The sequence below is a fragment of the Triturus cristatus genome, chromosome 8 (assembly GCF_964204655.1).
Source record: "Triturus cristatus chromosome 8, aTriCri1.1, whole genome shotgun sequence".
Lineage (NCBI taxonomy): Eukaryota > Metazoa > Chordata > Amphibia > Caudata > Salamandridae > Triturus > Triturus cristatus.
The window spans coordinates 526,048,707-526,068,157 of NC_140591.1; the positions used below are offsets into that span (position 1 = coordinate 526,048,707).

General features: G+C 45.1%; 1 protein-coding gene across 1 annotated transcript in view; it reads left to right on the plus strand.

Moving 5' to 3' along the window:
* TDRD3 (tudor domain containing 3) overlaps positions 1-19,451 on the plus strand; it is a 681,208-nt gene that overhangs the window by 421,804 nt on the left and 239,953 nt on the right. Inside the window, exon 10 of the mRNA XM_085621988.1 lies at positions 8,043-8,168. Coding sequence (XP_085478114.1) covers positions 8,043-8,168 — 126 coding nt within the window. The remainder of the gene's footprint in view (positions 1-8,042; positions 8,169-19,451) is intronic.

Consider the following 19,451-nt stretch of genomic DNA (forward strand, 5'->3'; position numbering starts at 1 on the left):
TGGGGAACCCGGTTTAAATTTCAGCGTCATTTCAACATCCTGTGATTATGGGCAAATCATTTAATCTACCTATACCTAAAACCAAAAGGAATGTGTTCTTGCGTAATGTAGCTGATGCTCATGTAAAGCACTCCAATACCTTTGGGTCAAATCTGTGTGCTATATAAAACTACAAAAAAATAAGTGTTTTACACACTTGTGTCATTATGTATACGTGTGCTGCATTTGGCTCAATAATAGTGCTACATTTCAGCTCTTTTCTCTCTTCTGGCCATCTTTGGAGGCTTATTTATTATGAAGCTCCCTAATTTCCTCATTTACTGCATATCCCTAGTATAAAATGCTTTCAGTTTTCCACTTCGATTGCATCAATTCAAGTTGACGTTCAGTTGTACTACACTTTTGGCATAAACTCAGAATGTTAGCACTCTAGTTGCTCATTAGAGCACTGTAGTAAAGCTGTTGATCACCAGGGAGTTAACTGGCAGTGTGGTGCTGGTGTTGAAAGTGCATTTTTCAGTCTGTACGTCAGAATGTTTTAATGAAATAGAAGAGGAAGATATTTGAGAACTCACTTAAAACTTGTCCTAGTTTTTCTTTCTACATCACTAACCATAATTTCTATTTCAAAAGAACCCCCCCGTTTTGTTCCTTTCTAAATTAAATGTTTTAGGTTTTACCAGTTTGAGTCAATCAAGATGGCTTCAGGTGTGCTATAATTTTGTCATAGGTAAGACTGTTAGCACTCTAGTTGTTCTTTAGAACACTCTGGGAGGCTGCAGTCAAACACAAGGAAATCAACTGACAGACTGCTCCTGTTGGAAGTACATGATTTACTGAGAATGTTAGACTTCATTCTCATATGGCTGAGAAAGATAGTGTGAATTTACAGAAAATATGCTCTCGTTTCATCTCCTGGAGCACCTTCCATAACCTCCATAGGAAAATTAAGAGAAGACAGTGTTCTCTCAAACATGTTTAATGAAATCCCAGCTGAAGGCTTTTTCACTGGGTAAAATCACCTTAGAACACACAACAATTCCTAAATTGTGTATGGCGCCATCAGCAAATTATTTATATTGTAACTAAAATCTGTTATCTCCCTTTTATATGTTCTCCTTTTTGTGACCCTCAAAACCTGCCATTCACTACAATGTATTTTAATGGGGTGCTATCATGTATTTGGTCCCAAGATGGCTGCCAGCACTTCCTGGTTGAAGTGCTGACAGGCACAATTGTTTTTCTTCTTCTGAGTTTTATATAGCGCAAACTTGACCTGAAGGTATGAGAGCGCTTTACATGAGCACCAGTTGCGTTACAGACGGACACATTCATTTTTGTTAGTGACTGGGAGATTAAGTGATTTGCAGAGAATCACAGGATGTTAAGCGTCCCTGACGAAACTCTAACCCAGTTCCCCAGCTTCAAGATCGACCGCTCTTGCCATTTAGACGACATCCTCTCCCCTAATCTCACCATGAGATGTGCTTAGGCTCTGTCCAGATATACAAATTTGGATTTCCTTTAATATCTCTAACTACTGAATAGATTTACAGCAAATAACAAAAAAAATGCTTTCTACACTAAGAGCTACTTTTCTGCCAAATTTGGTGTAATTCCATCCAGCGGTTCGGGCTGCAGTAGTGTCTAAAATCTCTCGGGGAATTAACATGGAAAGCACACTGCCAGTAGGTAAAATAATAATAATTATTATTGATGTATTTATTTATTTATTTATTGTTACCTAGTGGTGGTCACCACAGGGTAGCTATAGTTGGGATATTGTTTCTATAGGAAATTTCATTTTTGGTTTGTTAATGAGTTTAGTGCACTTTGACAAATCTTCTCCAAACTTTCCAAAAAAGTGCTCTATTTAGGTTGAAGCCTACCAGTCAGCACAGCTGTCTTAATGTGAGAAGACTTCTTCTTGGCATTCTGAATGCTTCCCTGGGAATGTATTACACCCACTGCTTACCTTTGGGTATGTGGTTTTTAACTCACAATTTCTGGCTTTCTAAATACTGGCTTTATTTGTTTTAGGTTGTCCAGCATGTCTTTGTCCCTCCTGTGGAGCAAAGCCTGTTCACCATCTCTCCTTGTGTTCTTCTACAAATGCTCGCTTTCTGTAAACAGGCCATTACATTTTGTTCTTATGTTTTCACATTTACTATGTGTTCTCAGACCGAGGTCAAATGCCAGGTCTGTCTTCCGGGGAGCTTGGTGTTTACTTCTCTTTCTCTGACTTCAAAGTGAGCAGATTTATGTGGCAATCTTGCTTAGTACCGGTAAAGAAAAGCATTTTTTTCTAGAACACAACAAAATTTAAATATTTCAGAATATGTTAGAATTGGGCAAGCACAAAAGAAGCACATTTGTTTTGAAAGTCTGAAGTGTGGTGGAAACAATTATTTTTACGATCAAATCAAATCGGTACACTAGGTAATGCCATTTCCACTCAATATTGTTGATGAGCGGTATAGCTTTGAGTAAAATTGCATGTGCAAATGTAATAGTAATTTTAATTGTGTTGTCTATAATGGCAGTGCACTAAATCACCATACATTCGCCACTCTGTGCCACTCCGCTCTGTGCCATTCCACTCTGATGCAACGCTCCACTCCACCACACTCCAGGACACTTCCCAACACTCCACTCTGTGATTTTCCACTCTGTGATACTCCACTCTACTCCACTTCGCTCTATGATGCTCCGCTCTATGAGACTCCACAACACTTTAATCCACTTTGCCACTCCACGCTACACCATTCCACTTTGACAATTTACTCCACTCTACCCTACGCCCCTCCACTTCAAACCACACCACTCTGACACTCTACTTTACTCCACTCTATGACACGGGGATCCATGCCACTCCACTCTACACCTCTTCACGCTACTCTATGCCTCTTCACGACCCTACTACACTCTACGCCACTCTGCGACTCGACTCTGCGACTCTACTCCACGACACTCGACTCTACACCACTCTAAGACACTCTGCTCTATGACACTTTACTCCACTCTACCCCACTCCACCCCACTCCACCCCCCTCCTCCCCCCTCTACTACATTCCATGATACGTAACTCCACTCCTCCTGCTACAGTACTTTAAAAAAATATATCTTTTTTTAGCATGGCCTGGCAGCTCCTATTTGCTGGTTGGGTCTCTGTTTTTTTAACAGCATTTTTGTGCACCTTTTCAAACCTTTACTTTATATTCATGTTTTTTATTCCATATAGGTGCGGATACATGGCGTTGCAAACATACGTATGTCATCCTTCTTGACCACCGTAGTGTTATGATGTGTAGACATGTCATTGGTGCACTCATCATCACCCTCTTTTTGAGGTTACTTTTTTATTTTTGCCGGTACTGCAGACCATCGGCAAACACATTAGCAATCCATTTGGTCGAAAAGGCAAGACCTTTTGGCTTTGACAGTGCTTGTTTGCTTAGCTTCATCCTGGAAAGTTTTGGGTTGATCTGTCTAGTGGGGGCCGGGAAAAAGGAGGGGGTCCCAAAATGCAAAATGCATGTGCAATTTCTACTGGGATTTTTGGAAAGCACTACAGCAAAAACAGCTGAACAGAATTACACCAAATTCAGCAAAAAGCTAGATATTAATTCAGAAAGGATGCTTTTTGACTTGGTCTAAATCTGTTAAGTAGTTTTTGCGAAATTGCAGTTAAAAAATATTTGTATTCTGGGCGGTTGGGTTTGCGTGACTCTCACATGAGTCGAGCTAACAAAACTTAAAAAGAAAATAAAGCATTCTGATTGGTTTGGAGTTTTCTTATCTCCTTCGCCACCTCCCTCCCATAGGAGTGAGTGCTCTGATTGGCTGGCCGCAGCAGGAAAACAAATGTTGTGCCGGACATTACAAGACTTGGGGACTTAGTCCTCTGTTCTGAATGTGCTCTAAAGAAACAATATAAGTGTTTGGTAGGCATACCCTGTCCCCCTCGCTTTTGTGGGAGGGTTCCTTCTGACCACCCCTCGGGTTTCAAATTGAATTTTTAGTCTCCCACAATCACATGGTAAAAAAAAAAAAATACAAACCCACAAAATGGCAGGGACCATTGATTTTTAAATTAAAATGTCCCCCTGGAAATGTCAGGGCCCGGGAAACAAGGAAAATATTTGGGGTGGGGTGTGAGTGGGACCCCCCCCCCCCCCCCTCCCTAAGCTGAGTTCAGCCCCATGGGCCCCATCACCCAGGGTCTGCCATGTTATCGCCAGGGGATGGGAGTGTGTGGCTCCTCTCCCAATGCCTCATAAGTCCCAGTGGACTCCATCCCCTAAGACTAGTTCTTTTTAAGTGGATTGGGCACATCCCCCTCCCCAAACCTTTCCGAGGTCTCAAGGACCCCCATTCCGTGGGCCCGACACATATTGAAAAAGGAGTAGGGATGCAGCTCCACTCCCAGAGCTTCTTGCTCATTGCTGTGTCCTTGGCAGCCGACTCCTGGGACACAGTTTCCCTGCTTGCAAGAGCACAGGGAGCTGAAAATATGTCCCCGCCGTAGTGGGAGCACACATTATTTTTCCCTGCCAACGTTTTCGCTGGCAGGGAAAGAGATTGTTCCTGTCTGATAAGAACAGAGAAAAAAGCAATGTCGGCTCCCGCTGCACCCAGGGTGGATGCATGGAGGGGGCTCTGGGGCTTTCCTGCAGCCCTCTATATTGTTTGTTGTGGGAGCCCCGGGTGGGCACTCGCATTAGGCACTGGTGGATGGGGTCCCCGGTGCCGTTAAAGGCGGGGGGAAGGAACGCCACGTGCCCCCTCCCCTTAAAGAAGCCTTGTTCTCCAGAGGATGGGGTCCCGAGGGCCTGTAAAGACATGGGTAGTGGATCCGGGTGCCCCTCTCTATAAAAGAGGATGTGGCCCTGGGAGATGGGGTCACCGGGGCCAGTAGAGGCTTGGGAAGGGACATTGTGTGCCCTCCTCCCCTTAGAAAAAGGCTAAGGCCCCAGGGAATGGAGTCCCTGGGGTCTGTAAAAGCTCAGGAAGGGACGCTGCACGCCCCCTTTCCATATAAATGGTTCCGGCCCTTTGGTCTGGGATCCTTGAGGCCTGTAAAGGCTCGATAAGAGGGCTGCATTCCCCTCTCCTAGTGATATTTAAAAGCTTTAAAAAATAAAACAATCGCTAGCTTACCCTGGCACTCAGGATGGGTACTGGCAGGGGATCGGGCGGCTCAGCGTGGGGCCCAAGGGCGCTCCCCCCCCCCCCCCAGCTGCCAACAAAAAATAACCATCTGGGTACCCCGGGAGAGCACCCAAAATATATTTTTAAAAATCATAATAAATGAGCTGAAGGAAACGCTTAATAATTAGTCCATGCCCCTTACAAGAAACGCTCCAAAATGCCCTGGCGCATTTTAACACAATATATTTTCGTGCTTGTGGTGCTCGTAGAAGAGTCGGGGCTACCACCAAACATTTTTGTAATGTGGTGGGGGCAGCAAGGGGTGCAGCAGCCCCCGCAGCGACTTTAAAAAAAAAAAAAAGTCTCCTCAGTCAATTAATCCATGATCTCTAGAGAACTTCATTTTTTTTAATGATGATCACTATTTTTAAACATCGAACTGTGAATTATTGAAATGTGTATTTCATTATAATTATTGTTCATTTTCTGACAAATGCCATGCAAGTGCTTTGGTATGTAGATATTCTGACCCCTTAAAAGAAAAACGCCAATATGCCCACTTTTTTATATTTTGGTGTTCTAACCCTTTGTCATAGTCAGTAGCCCTGCGTTACTTAAAATGGCACCCCTTATATTTAGCCATGTGCGCCAGCTGGCGTTTTGGCACTAGCCCTACATCTATCCATCCCGCTGCCCATGGTTTGTTCGAAACGGGGTGGGTTGGGCGCAGGGCCTGGCATGTGGCCAACTGCATGCAGCACGTTACCGAAGGCGTGAGGTTGGCTGCCATCTGGAAGTTAGACGTAGACGTAGGCCAGGCCAGGCCCTGCAGTGAACCCCATCTGTGCAGGTTGGCTGTCTACGAGGGGTTGGTTGCAGCAATTGTGTAACCAAAGGTTAAAGGGACGTTTTAATTAAGTGAAATTATCGATTAAAAAATACTGTTTAAACTAACAAAACCTCTCAAATTTACCAGTTTAACTTATCTCAAGTGACAATAGCTCGTGCCCCAAGGTAATTATAATTTTCTCCCCGCAGTGCATTGTTAATTACACCATATATTACATGGCTTATGACATAATCTATGACATCATTAATAACATGACTGCAACATCTGAAATGACATCCAGATGATAAGACTGTGCATGGCTGGGGCGTAGGTTATAGTTACCTTAATGCACAAGTTATAGTTACTTGAGGCATCTGTGAATGCGCCTCCTCTTCGTGGCAGTCGCAGCTGCCTTATCCTAAGTCATAGCTATGTAAGCACTACTCCATAGATGCGTAAACAGACCAGCATCTACCCATGATTCATAGAAGCTCTCAACAAATTTGCATGTTAATTCTATGAAAAATCATAGCACAAATCCCCAATCTCGCAAACAGAACTCTGCTTCTCCTGCTCGGCCGGCCTCCTGCTCACCCACATCCCGAAGCCAGAGGTCCCGCTTTCTCCTGTCTCCCTCCTAAAGCCTGGAACCATGAATCTTTACCTAGACTCTGGGCTCAGTCAGAGCATCCATCTTATTGGCACCAGAATACCCTTGTGTGTGAATCGTGCACTTTACAAGTAAATATAACATAGCATGTTAAAACAATACGGCCATGTAACAAATCTAAAGCACCCAGAACCCGGGAGGCTCTGGTATCTGCTCAGTTTCGAAACGGCCCACTTTGAGACCGTATTGAAGCAATTTCATGTTGCGGTGGATAGTTCTCAAAAAAATTTCATAAACATTAATGCCATAGAAAAAGATCTAACTTTTTCTTTCCTGCTCTTATTTAGTCATACTGTGTGGGAAACGAAACTGGAACGGGTTACTCTGAAAGCCCGTGACCAGAATGGACAATAGTTGCACCCTCTCTGCTACAAGCCATGCAGGCACAAGAAGGCGCATGAGCTGATCCCCAAATGTTCTGCTATATAAAGGCTTTTTGGGGGGAATTGTTTGTATTAATTACAGCCCACTCCCCAGTGTCAGGGAACCTGGAAGCCTTGACTTGACACTTGTAGGATGTGAAATGTTATTCTACTACTACACATTTGTGCTTAGTGATTTGCCATGGCGAAAATTACTGTTCTAACTGTTCATAGGGGAAAATGAATCGGAATTTGGGGGTAGTTTAAAGATTTATGAAGAGGGCCAAATGCATGGAGCCTAAATTACCGGACCCCAGATTAATATGGTGTTTCTGAGTTGTTCATGCATTTTCCCAACAGCTCTATGATTTAGTACAGGTGCATTCCCAAAAAATAAACTCGGAAAACTGAAGGCTCCCTTCTCTAAAACAATTTAACTTGTTTTACCTATGTGCTTGGATAAGCCAACATAAACTGTTTACTGAAATCAGTTTCGAAAATGACGGGCATTCATTACTTCAGTAAAGTGGGTCCAGTGAAGTAATATGCTGTGTGAGGACTGTAGGGAGACGGACAGGGTTCCCCTCTGTGGAGGTTTATCAGAGGTGGCAGGGGACAGCGTAGCAGGCTCTGTTAGTGGGAATGATGCTCTGTTGAGAGCGGTTGTTGGTCACAAACTATTTGGTGGTGTTGTTTGGACCATGGTAGCGCGGTCTACTGTTCTTTCAGGTACACTGATGCCTTCTATAGGAGGTTTTTTTTTTGCGGGGGGGGGGGTCGCAGGGGCAGAGCTGCCAAATGTGGATCGGCTCCAGGGCATATACCATTTTTTTCATACGTTTAATGACGTTTGCTTAACTACTATAACTATATGAAAAACTGATGTATGGTTTTTTTCCTAAGCTGCAGGAGTATCAAACTCTTTGTTATTGACCCTAAGATGCATTTTATGTAGTTATGAAACTGCCTTGTTTTTGTTTGTTTTCCAAAAATAGATTCCATTTCTTAATGCGCTTGTTTGTTTGAGCAGGAAGAGGAAAAGGTCGCGGCAGACCAAGGCCTGAAGAGGAAGATGAATTATCAAGTGCAAGACCTTCTGCCCCAAGTACTTTATTTGACTTCCTAGAGTCCAAGATGGGTACTTTCTCGATAGAAGGTATGACGTTTAAATAAATATACTGTGATAAAATACCCATAAGCACTTCTTTGGGCATATTTTCAAATGATGTACTCGGCTGCTTTTGCAGGCATTGCATCTAAATGATATATTAAATGTTTTGTGCTACTTGATTATGCACAGTGCCAATGGTCTGTTGTGCTTGTATCTCGTGGAGCAGATTTGAAAGATTTTGTCGGTTCCGGGTTTAACTAAGTTTTGCAGCGTGAATTTTTCTGGATTCACTATGCTGTGCATTATTTCGCCATCTAGTGGTTGGGTCCGGAATTGTAGTATTTCTTCTCTCTTTTTTTTTTTCCGTGGCCCAGGTGGGCGTAGACATACCACCATTTGGTGTCCTTCGTGACGTCGACGCACTTCCTCCGGAAGCTCCCACCTTTGGTCGCCATCTTCAGGTTCTTTTTTCCGCCGTTGGGTCTGGATCAACAGGAAGGAGCTCCAAGAACTTTGGAGAGAAGAATCGACGAAAGATCGGAACAAATCACCGGAGAAGACACCGGAGACCAAATAAGAAGAAACTCGACTACAGTTCAGAGAACTTAGAAGAATTCGATGTTTTTCGAAGGAGAATGCGCATACAGGGGGCTCCCTGGGTGCGGTGATGGACAAGACTCCGGTTTGCAATGTCTGCCTGCCACTCGACCATCGAAGCGAGGACTGCAACGCCTGTGCAGCGTTCACCCCGAAGACTCTCAGAGTAAGGGAGAGACAGAGAAGAGCAAACTACAACATGCAGGGGAAGGGGACGCCCCCATCGCTAAGAGACTTGGGACTCTCCAGCAGAGAGGAAGACAACGTAGCAGAAGGACCAGAAGACGTCGTGGTCGTCGAGGTCGAAAAGAAAACATCGAAGGAGGTAAGAGAGTCGTCGAACACCAAACCCTCCACTGATACTCGCAAAGGCGAGCCAAAGTCCTCGAAAGGTGCAGGGCCGTCGAAGCACTCGACATCGACCACGGCATCCGGAGACAAACAGTCCGTCGGATCCTCTGAGAAGGACAACCAGACGGCGAAATCCCAAGACAAGGGAAAGGCGCCGAAGAGCAGCCACAAAAAAGAGGCTTCGATGTCGAAAGGCGAAGGGCCGAGACAGGTTTCGACATCGACAACCGCGAAGAGGAAGGTCGAGGCTTCGAAGTCGATCACTCGGCAGAGATGGAGAAGAAAAGAAAGCGGCTCGAGGCCGAAATGGCTAACATCTTGCAACGCAAGAAAGACTTCGACGAAAAGCTAAAATCCTACAGCATACCGTCGAAGACTACACCTGAAACAGGAAAGGGCGTAGAGGAATTCGAAGCGCTGAACACACCTGAACCTGGAGAGGAACAGGAAGAGGACCTGTACTACGGGATAGGCGAAGGAGAAGAAGAGTCGACTTACCAAGAGTCGACTTCTTCGGAGGCTCAAGACTTGCCGTGGGAAGATCTCGACGCCGAATCACCGGAAGAGGGCGTAGACTCCTATCCGTCGAGGCCTTCGCCGCCGGACGACATAGGGATCTACAATCAAGTCATCAAAAGGGCGGCTGAGACGTATGGGGTGCAGTTAGAGGAAGAGAAACCCCAATCTTCTTCCTCTTGGAGACCTTGCTGCCTTCACAGATTAGAAGCCAGTTCCTGCCCATGCTCCCAAGTGTGCTGGACCAGGGGAAGGAGGCATTCAAAGAGCCTGCCATGTGTAGAGCTGTGACTCCACGAGCAGAGAAGAAATATAAACATTCGTCGAAGGACCCCATGTACATCAGAGGGTCAGTACCAGCCGACTCCATCATTACTTCCACTGCTCGGAAAAGAGCTAATATACCCACAAACTCTGGACCTCCACCAGACAAAGAAAGCAAGAGGATGGACATGATAGGTAGGAAGATGGAAAGAAGTGCAGCCATACAATGGCGCATCGCCAACTCCAATGCGCTCATCAACAGACACGCATTCCAGCACTGGGAAGAAGTGGGAGAACTGTTCAAGCATGTACCAGAACAATACTAGAGAAGAGCAAGCCAGCTGGTAGAAGAGGGGAAGAACATGGCTAATACATGTTTAAAGTCAGCCTTGGACGCAGCAGAGACATCGAGCAGGCAGATGATGCTGGGGATCACAGAAAGGAGGCATGCCTGGTTAAGAATTTCAGGTTTCAAGAATGAGGTCCAAAACAACATCCTCAACACACCCTTCAACGGGGAACAACTGTTTGGGGCACCAGTTGATGAAAAGTTGAACCAGCTGAAGAAAGATAACGAAACTGCGAGATCTATGGGGGCGCTGCAGTTCCGAGGTTTGAGAAGTGGAACACCTTTCAGGAGACCCACAGGCAGAGGAAATCATCAGCCTGGGGCAACACACCAAACCACCCAGCAGAGTTATCAAGGAGGTAACCAGGGACAGCAGCAAGGACGGCAGCAGCAAAACTGGCAGTACCAGCCCCGAGGACAATCCTTTCAAGGGCGCGGCCGAGGAAGGGGGAACGGCCAGAGGGGAAGTTAGCCTCCCACAGGAAAGTGACTCACCAGCAGAAACAACGCACTCCTGGATGAGACCTCAGGAAGTGCAAAAACAGAGACAAAAACCAGCAAAAACTCAAAAAATTCAAAGACTCCTCCAACACACATCACCGGTAGGAGGCAGATTAAGACACTTCCTCCAGGAGTGGAGGAAAATAACATCCAACAAATGGATATTAAAACTCATAATATATGGGTACTGTATAGACCTGGAAAGACCACCGCAAAACAGAAGGCCAAAGGTCAGAGTGCGCACAACAAAGGAGCTGACACACTTGAGGGAGGAGGCAAGAGAATTGCTAAAGAAAAGAGCCATATAAATTGTGCCACAAAAACAAAGAAACAAAGGGGTAAACTCAACCTACTTCCTCATACCAAAGGTAGATGGAACATTACGCCCAATTTTAGACCTCAGATTCCTAAACAGGTTCATAAAAACTCAAAAGTTCAAGATGACCTCCCTCCAAGAGGTCATACCCCAACTACAAAGAGGAGACTACATGGCGACTATAGACTTAAAGGACGCCTACTTGCACATCCCCATCAACAGCAAACACAAACACCTCCTCCGGTTTGCAATAGGCACAAATCACTACCAGTTCACAGTGCTGGGTTTTGGACTAAAATGAACACCAAGAGTCTTCACAAAATGTCTGGCAGCAGTAGCAGCACACTTAAGGAGGAAGGGGATACATGTATACCCATACCTCGACGACTGGCTGGTAAAAGCAAGCTCATACCACAAGTGCAGGAAGCACATAGAAATAGTGATACAGACGCTGGCACAACTGGTGTTTTCAATCCATTGGGAGTAGACGTCAATAGAACCAGAACAGCTGAAGAGGTTCTTAGGGGCAGAAATCAACACCATACAATGCACGGCGATTCCATGTGCAAAGAGGACTCTGGTTATATGCAAGGAGACGCGTCTTTACCGCAAGGGGCAAGCTCTGACAGTGAGGACTGTGAGCAAGCTGATGGCGATGATGGCATCATGCATACATTTGGTACCAAATATTCGCCTACACATGAGGCCATTCCAAGAATGGATCCAGCAGCAATGGTCACAAGCCACAGGGAGTTGGGAGGATCTAGTGGTTGTCACACAAACAGCACAGCAAGAAATAGCGTGGTGGGACCAGAAGAACTTAGCACAGGGGAGATCATTTACACAACCAACTCCAACTGTAACCATTACAACAGACGCCTCCCAGAAAGGGTGGGGAGCGCACACAAACAACCTCAAAGTAAGGGGGTTGTGGGGACATCAGGATGCAATAAAGCACATCAACTACCTAGAACTCAAGACAGTGTTCCTAGCCTTAAAGGCCTTTCAGAAACGGCTGTACGGGAACAGAGTACTGATACAAACAGACAATACAACTACCATGTTCTACATCAACAAGCAGGGAGGGACACATTCAGTGACACGCTCACGGCTAGCGCAGGAAATATGCAGATGGGCAATCCCCAGAAAGATAGACCTATTAGCAATACATCTACCAGGGAAGGACAATGTTCAGCAGACTGGCTCAGCAGACAGACGTCAGCATCCCACGAATGGGAGATCAACCAACAGGAAATCCAGAAGGTATTCCACAAATGGGGGACTCCACAAATAGACCTCTTTGCAACACTGCAAAATGCCAAAACTTGGCATCCAGGGTACCGTCCAAACAGTCCCTGGGGAATGCGCTATGGATAAGCTGGTCAGGGACATTTGCATACGCTTTTCCACCAATACCACTACTACACAGAGTGCTGAACAAGTGCAGGATCGGCAGCATGACGCTCATCCTGATAGCACCTCAATGGGCCAGGCAAACCTGGTTCTCACACATCATGGAGATGTCACAAACGCACGCACACAGGTTCCCCACCAGGAAGGACTTGCTAACAATGCAAAACGGAAGAGTACTACATCCAGAATCAGAAAGCCTCAGCCTAGCTGCATGGCTCCTGAAGACCTAAAGTTCGCACACCTCAAATTACCGGAAAGTACGATGGCGGTACTCAGAGAGGCAAGAAGACCGACCACAAGGAAGTGCTACGTAGCAAAGTGGAAAAGATTCACCGAATGGTGCATTAGGGAAAATCTGCAAACAAAGATTACTAAGGACTCGGCAGTACTAAGATACTTAACGCATCTACTGCAAAACAAGCTAGGCTACACGTCCCTAAGGGTCCACTTAGCGGCAATTGTGGCTTACACAAGAGGAGAAACCGTGAAAAGTTTCTTCACATCACAAGTGGTAAAAAGATTCCTAGAAGGTGCAAAAAGGATCGCTCCTCCAGGCAGAATGCCAGCACCAGCATGGAACCTCAATGTAGTGCTCACACAGCTAATGAAAGCACCATTTGAGCCTATTCACAAAGCTACACTGCATATGCTCACACTAAAGACAGCCTTCCTAGTGGCTATCACATCACTACGAAGAGTAAGTGAATTACAAGCGTTAACGCTCCAAGAACCCTATCTGCAAATACACAGTGATAGGATTGTCATGAGAACGCACCCGCATTTCATGCCAAAGGTGGTGTCGAAGTTCCACATCAACCAGACAGTTCAAATACCAAGTTTTTCCCCAAAACCGTCCACAAGCACAGAAAGAGCCTTACACACACTGGACGCGAGGAGGGCAGTTATGCACTATATGGAAAGTACAAAAGAATGCAGAAAAAGAAAGCAATTTTTTGTATCCTTCGCCAGCAGTTTTTTGGGACGACCTGTTACCAAAAATACCAACGATGGATTGCGCAAACCATTCTTCTCTGCCACAAGCAGGCAGCTCAGCCATTACAAGGAGCAGTTCATGCTCACTTAACAAGGAAGAAAGGAGCAACTATTGCGTTTCTAGCAAACACACCTATCCAAGACATTTGCCAAGCGGCAACATGGTCTTCAGTGCATACGTTCACTAAGCACTACTGTGTGGATATCCAAATGAATAAAGAAGCGCAAGTGGGACAGAAGGTCTTACAACACATTTTCAGTAACCAGTGCTCATCTTCCACCCAACCTCCACTATGACGAGAAACCGCTAAAAAGTTGATGCACAGCATAGTGAATCCAGATAGATTCACGCTGCAAAATGTATAGTTTCTTATCTGTCGGTGTAGTTTTGCAGCTTGAAGACTTTCTGGATTCACTAGCGAACCCACCCTCCTCCGCCAGAAAGTTGAGAGAGAAGGATAAAGGGGGGTAGAAGGTGAAAAGACTTTACAAGGATTAAATAAGAAAACACAGAGAGAAAAAAGAATCCGAAGATGGCGACCAAAGGTGGGAGCTTCCGGAGGAAGCGCGTCGACGTCACGAAGGACACCAAATGGTGGTATGTCTACGCCCACCTGGGCCACGAAAAAAAAAAGAGAAGAAATACTACAATTCCGGACCCAACCACTAGATGGCGGAATAATGCACAGCATAGTGAATCCAGAAAGTCTTCAAGCTGCAAAACTACACCGACAGGTAAGAAACTATACGAAACAGGCAAGACCACTAAAATTATGGGATTATGCGTCTGCAGCATTATTCATATAAATTTGGATTTGCCATATAATCCATCTGCTGCATAATCTGCAGATTTTAAGAAAAAAACCTTTTCTTGCTCATATGGTTCAAAAGGTACTTAAAACGGAGCTGCTCATTGTATTGTATTGTAGTTGCATTTATATAGCACCTACTACCCCTGACGAAGCGTCAAAGCACTTTTTCGGTAAGTAGCATGCTACTCCGGGACCCATAGAGGATTAGTGTTGAATTAGTATAGTGAAACATGCAAGTACTTTTAAGTTATGGATAGGTTAGTCAGGTATTTGGATTCGGAAGGATAGCAGAAGGGTAGAAGGGGAAAAAAGGTTTGTATTTATATAGTGCTTGTTACCCCTCTGATGGGGTTTTTTTTTTTTGGCGAGTAGCACGCTACTCCGGAAACCCAGGGGCCAATTCACAGAACCAATCCGAGACAAAATCCCAAAGCCACAACCCTCGGCACTCACAGAAGGCCCCCAGCAGCAGCAAAGCCAGGACTCCCAACTTTACTACCACCAAATGCCCTCCGCGAACACCAAAAGTAGCAAGTTCAGGATTTTATCCCAGTTTAGTAGTAGTAAAGTTAGGAGTCCCAACTCCGCCATCACTAAATGCCTTCTGTGAACACCAAAAGCAGCAAGTCTAGAATTCCATCTCAGACCAGCTCTGTGAATCGGCCCCATAAACGATTAGTGTTGAAATAGTATGGTGAAATATGAAGGTAATTTGAGTCAGTTATTTGGCGTGAGAAGCATAGCATAGGGATAGAAGGGGAAGAAACGTTTGCATTCATATAGCACCTGTTACCCCGATGGGTGTTGAAGCGCTTTTCTGGCCAGTAGCACGCTACTTCGGAACCCATAAAGGATTAGTGTTGAAAATTAGTATCGTGAAATATGAAGTAATTTGAGTGGTGGATATGTTATTGAGTTATTTGGATAGAGAAGGGTAGGTGGCGGGATAGAAGAGGGAAAGAGGTTTGTATTTATATAGCGCTTGCTACCCCTGAATGGGGTTTGAAGTGCTTTTTTGGCGAGTAGCACGCTACTCTGCAAACCATAAGGATTAGTGTTGAATTAGTATGGTGAAACATGAAAGCAATTTGAGTGGTAGATATGTTAGTTATTTGGATTGAGAAAGGTTGGGAGGGGCAGAAAAGGGAAAAGGTTTGCATTTATATAGCACGTTACTCTGGAACCCATAAAGGAATAGTGGTGAATTAGTATAGTGGACTATGGAATTTGAGAAGTGAACATGTTAGTCTTTCTTGCTCATATGGTACAAAAGTTATTAAAACCTGAGCTGCTCATGTTGCAGTGCAGTAGAAGATCCCGAGAATACACGGAACGCTGGGCGCACTCGCCACGGTCCTGTCATACGGCTTACTTTGCCGTGCCTATTACTTTATCGGAACTTGTTATTTAGAAGCGCCGCACCTGGCGCATTCGAATGTTAGAGGCTCAGATCAGACTCTGACTCTGGATCTGAGATTTGGAACTATTAGAATTACACTGAATTAACGATTATTGCATGACCAACTGGGTCGGTATTATCACCGGTCTACATCCCTGAAGAAGTCAATGGTCTTACCAACCCACTGACGAAACACGTGTTGTCTGGTTTTGCTCAGGATTACTGCATTAAAAATGAACCACACCGGTTAAGGACTACGTCATCTTTATTTGTGAACTTCAGGAACAGTGTTATACTATTATTTGTACTCTATTGCGTGTGCATAGGATTTGTTGAATTTATCGTTTCGGACCACCTGGTCCCTGTTTTTGGGGGTTTAATGGGTTTTTCCCCCACCTGTGGCACCGCATTTATTCTTTCCCAACCAAGCACTTTCACGTCATTTGGTTTAGCGCTGCTGTGAATACCTGTGAGAATTAACAACCCCCCCTCCTTTTCAACCTTTGGAAAGGTTGACTGGTCACCATTCAGCATCGTATAGCTAGATTGGACGCTAACGTGGTACTAATGAGGTGCAAACTAAGCGTAGACATTGTTAACAAGTATAGAAATTGCAAAATAGTTAAGTAATACTATCAGAAAATATGCTGCATTACACCAAATAATTTGCCTTTCCTTGATGCATAAATCCAATGGACCTGTACACCGGTAAGTAAGCCATGTTCATTTTGCCCTATCCGTTTTCCGCTGTAATTAGTAGAATAAATAAAAGTTAATCATTGGTCCAGTTTATCCACAAAGAGCTTCTGTGAACCTTTGATAATATCTTCTTAGAGCTTGCAAAAAGGAGTTAAGTGTATGGAATGGATAGTTGGAAAGAAAGTACTTGCATCTGTAAAGTTGTTGGAAAGAAAGTACTTGCATCGGTAAAGTGGTTGGAAAGAAAGTACTTGCATCGCTAAAGTTGTTGGATCGTACACGGATACATTTCAGCGATTTGAAAGCAACCCTATTCTGGATTATAATCCACTGAATTTATTTTTGAGAGACTGCATCATTTTACAGCTCAAACACAGGGCAGAGATGTAGGAAGATTCTATGGCAGAACATGGAGGTTCAGATTATGCATCTTGCTACTTTATTCGCAACACAGCAGCAAAGATCCAAAGCAAAAGAATATTAGCTACAGTTTTAATGTGCAGCCGAGGTAAATATCATCAGCTTCCACCAGTCAACAGGTCCAGTTTAAAAACCCAGGGAGATCAAGCCCGTCCTCTTTCTTCAATGCTCAGCAAATGGATAAGTGCTTGAGTTAGTCATGCCTTGTTATGGACTGCATGATTGCCTGATACTTGTTGTACTGGTATTTTGTGTGTGGGTTTGCCTAGTGAGCGGTCTCTATCTAGCTTTGTGTGGTGTAAAGACATCCCAAAGCTGTATATGGCACGCGTTAAGCTAAGCATCTTCTGATGGTGCCTGCCTAACCACGTTTCTGATTCTTGCTTTCAAGTTTTATGGGGTTGCGCAACAATACACATGCTCTACTTCCAGTCTGTTATGTGACCTAGCTGGCAGCCCTTGAGGCACCCCACTGTGTTGTCCTATGTCCATAAGAGTATGGGACTTTTGTTCACAACAGCGACCCACTTTCGTCAGAATCAACCCTGTTGGCGGGAGGATGTAATTTCCATTTGTCGCCATCTCCGCAGAGGGATACTGTGCCTCCTGCCCTTGCTGTTAAGCCGATAAAGGGTCTGCATAATGATAACTCCCCCCAGAGAGGGTCAGATGTTTAGTGTAGCATAGTCACCTCTGTGTCGTTAATCGACGTTGAACTTTTTCTCATTAGCTAAGAAATGTTTCATTGGTGTGCAAGTTGTACAGTGGCTGCAAAGAATGCTTTTCATCATTCTTTCTTTCATTCTATATTCTTTCATTCTTTCTTGATCTTAAAGTGCGAGTAGCCAAAATATGTGGAAACTTGTAAAAGTTAGAACATTGCTTGTCTAATGTTTGAGTCTGTATGTGGGACCAGCTTGACTTGATGGAAGCATTTATTAAATCTGATTTAGTACAGCTTTTCCAAAAAGGTGAGTGGACTCTCGCTGTCAAATGTAAGGAATGTAATGTCATGATTCAGTGTACTTTTCGAAGTAAAATAAACCCTCATGCATTGCAGTGCATGCACTCTATAGGAGGCGGAAACCAACTGTTAAACCAAGTTTCTATCTTTCTTCTCCCTTTGATGCGGATCCAGAGCTCTGCTCCCAACTTTCTCAGTTTTCCAAATCACCCAGACAGGGAAGATGTCTCCCATGAAAATAACAGGATTCAAGCTGTGCCACAACTGTAGGAAACAGATGTCAGTCAAGGACTCATATGATATGTACCCATGGTGCTTTCGCTCCAGTCACAAGTCGGTCATGCACCAAATGGGGTGGGAAGCAAAGTTTTTATATTGCCAAGCATATAAAGAGGTTGTTTTCAAAACAGAAAACCAGCCCTGGCTCTGAGTCACTGGGCCATTCTCAGTCAAGACGTTGATCTTGTACAAATCACCATTCCCAGTGGAAATTTTCCAGTACGTTGAAAACATGTCGTAAGCAAGCCAAGTGGAACTCATCCCCATCCCACCACTCGAAGTCTAAAGGGACCGATTGATTGGGAATTTGTAATGCGCTACTTTGCCCGAAGGTGTCAAGGCGCAAATGATGGAAAACAATCAGCCAAATCCAGGAAAAAGAAGGACTTTAGGGGTAAGCTTCAGAGAAAAGGAAGGTTTTGAGCGCTCGGCGAAACAGGAAAAAAGATTCCTGATTCCTGAGATCAGGGGGAAGCTCATTCAAGAGTCTGGGGGCAAGGGCAAAGAAGGCCCTACCTCCCCACCTTGCTTTCGCAAAACGGGGGACAGTTAGCAACTTCAGACTGGCGGATCGCAGGGCCCTACCTGGGGTGTAGTACGACACCAGAGACCTAATGCCCTCCGCCCCTGCGTCATGAAGAGCCCGATAGATGATGATCAAGGTTTTGAATTTTATCCTGGCATGGACCGGGAGCCAGTGAAGATGTTTCCTGATGGCAGTTGCAGAGGAGCGTCTAGGGGCGTTAGCGACAAACCTTGCTGACGCGTTCTGGACCACTTGCAGCCGATGGACCAGATTGTTGCTCATCCCAAGATAAAGGGCATTACAGTAGTCCAAGCGCGAAGATAGAAGGGCAACAGAGACTTGTTTCCGAGCAACAGGGGTAAGGTAGTGGGTGAGCTTTCTCAGCACCCTTAGAACCCCACAGCAGGTGGAGACGGTCCTATTCACTTGCTTGTCAAAGGCAAGTGAGGTGTCAAATAGGACTCCCAAATTACGGGCAACGGAGGAAGGCTGTGGGCATACTCCCAGAGCCGATGGCCACCAGTCGGCTGACCAGACCTCCCAAACACAAGGATCTCAGTCTTCTCCCCGTTCAACTTTAGGAAGTTTGACGTCATCCAACCTGCCACGGCCCCCATGCAATTCCTAAAGTTAAGGGCCGTAGACCCAACAGATTGTGACAGGGAGACCATGATTTGGGTGTCGTCGGCATACGAGAGCACTTCCAATCCAAAAGATCTGACCAGCCTGGCAAGTGGAGCCACATAAACGTTGAAAAGAGTGGGGCTCAAAGAAGAGCCCTGAGGGACCCCACACTGCAAAGGCTTGGCGGTGGAGAGGAAGTCACCCAGTTTAACCCTTTGCTCCCTATTATTGAGAAAGGAGGTGAGGAGACTGAGACCCGGCCCCTCCACCCCCATCTCGCCAAGTCGGGAGGCCAAGATGGTAGG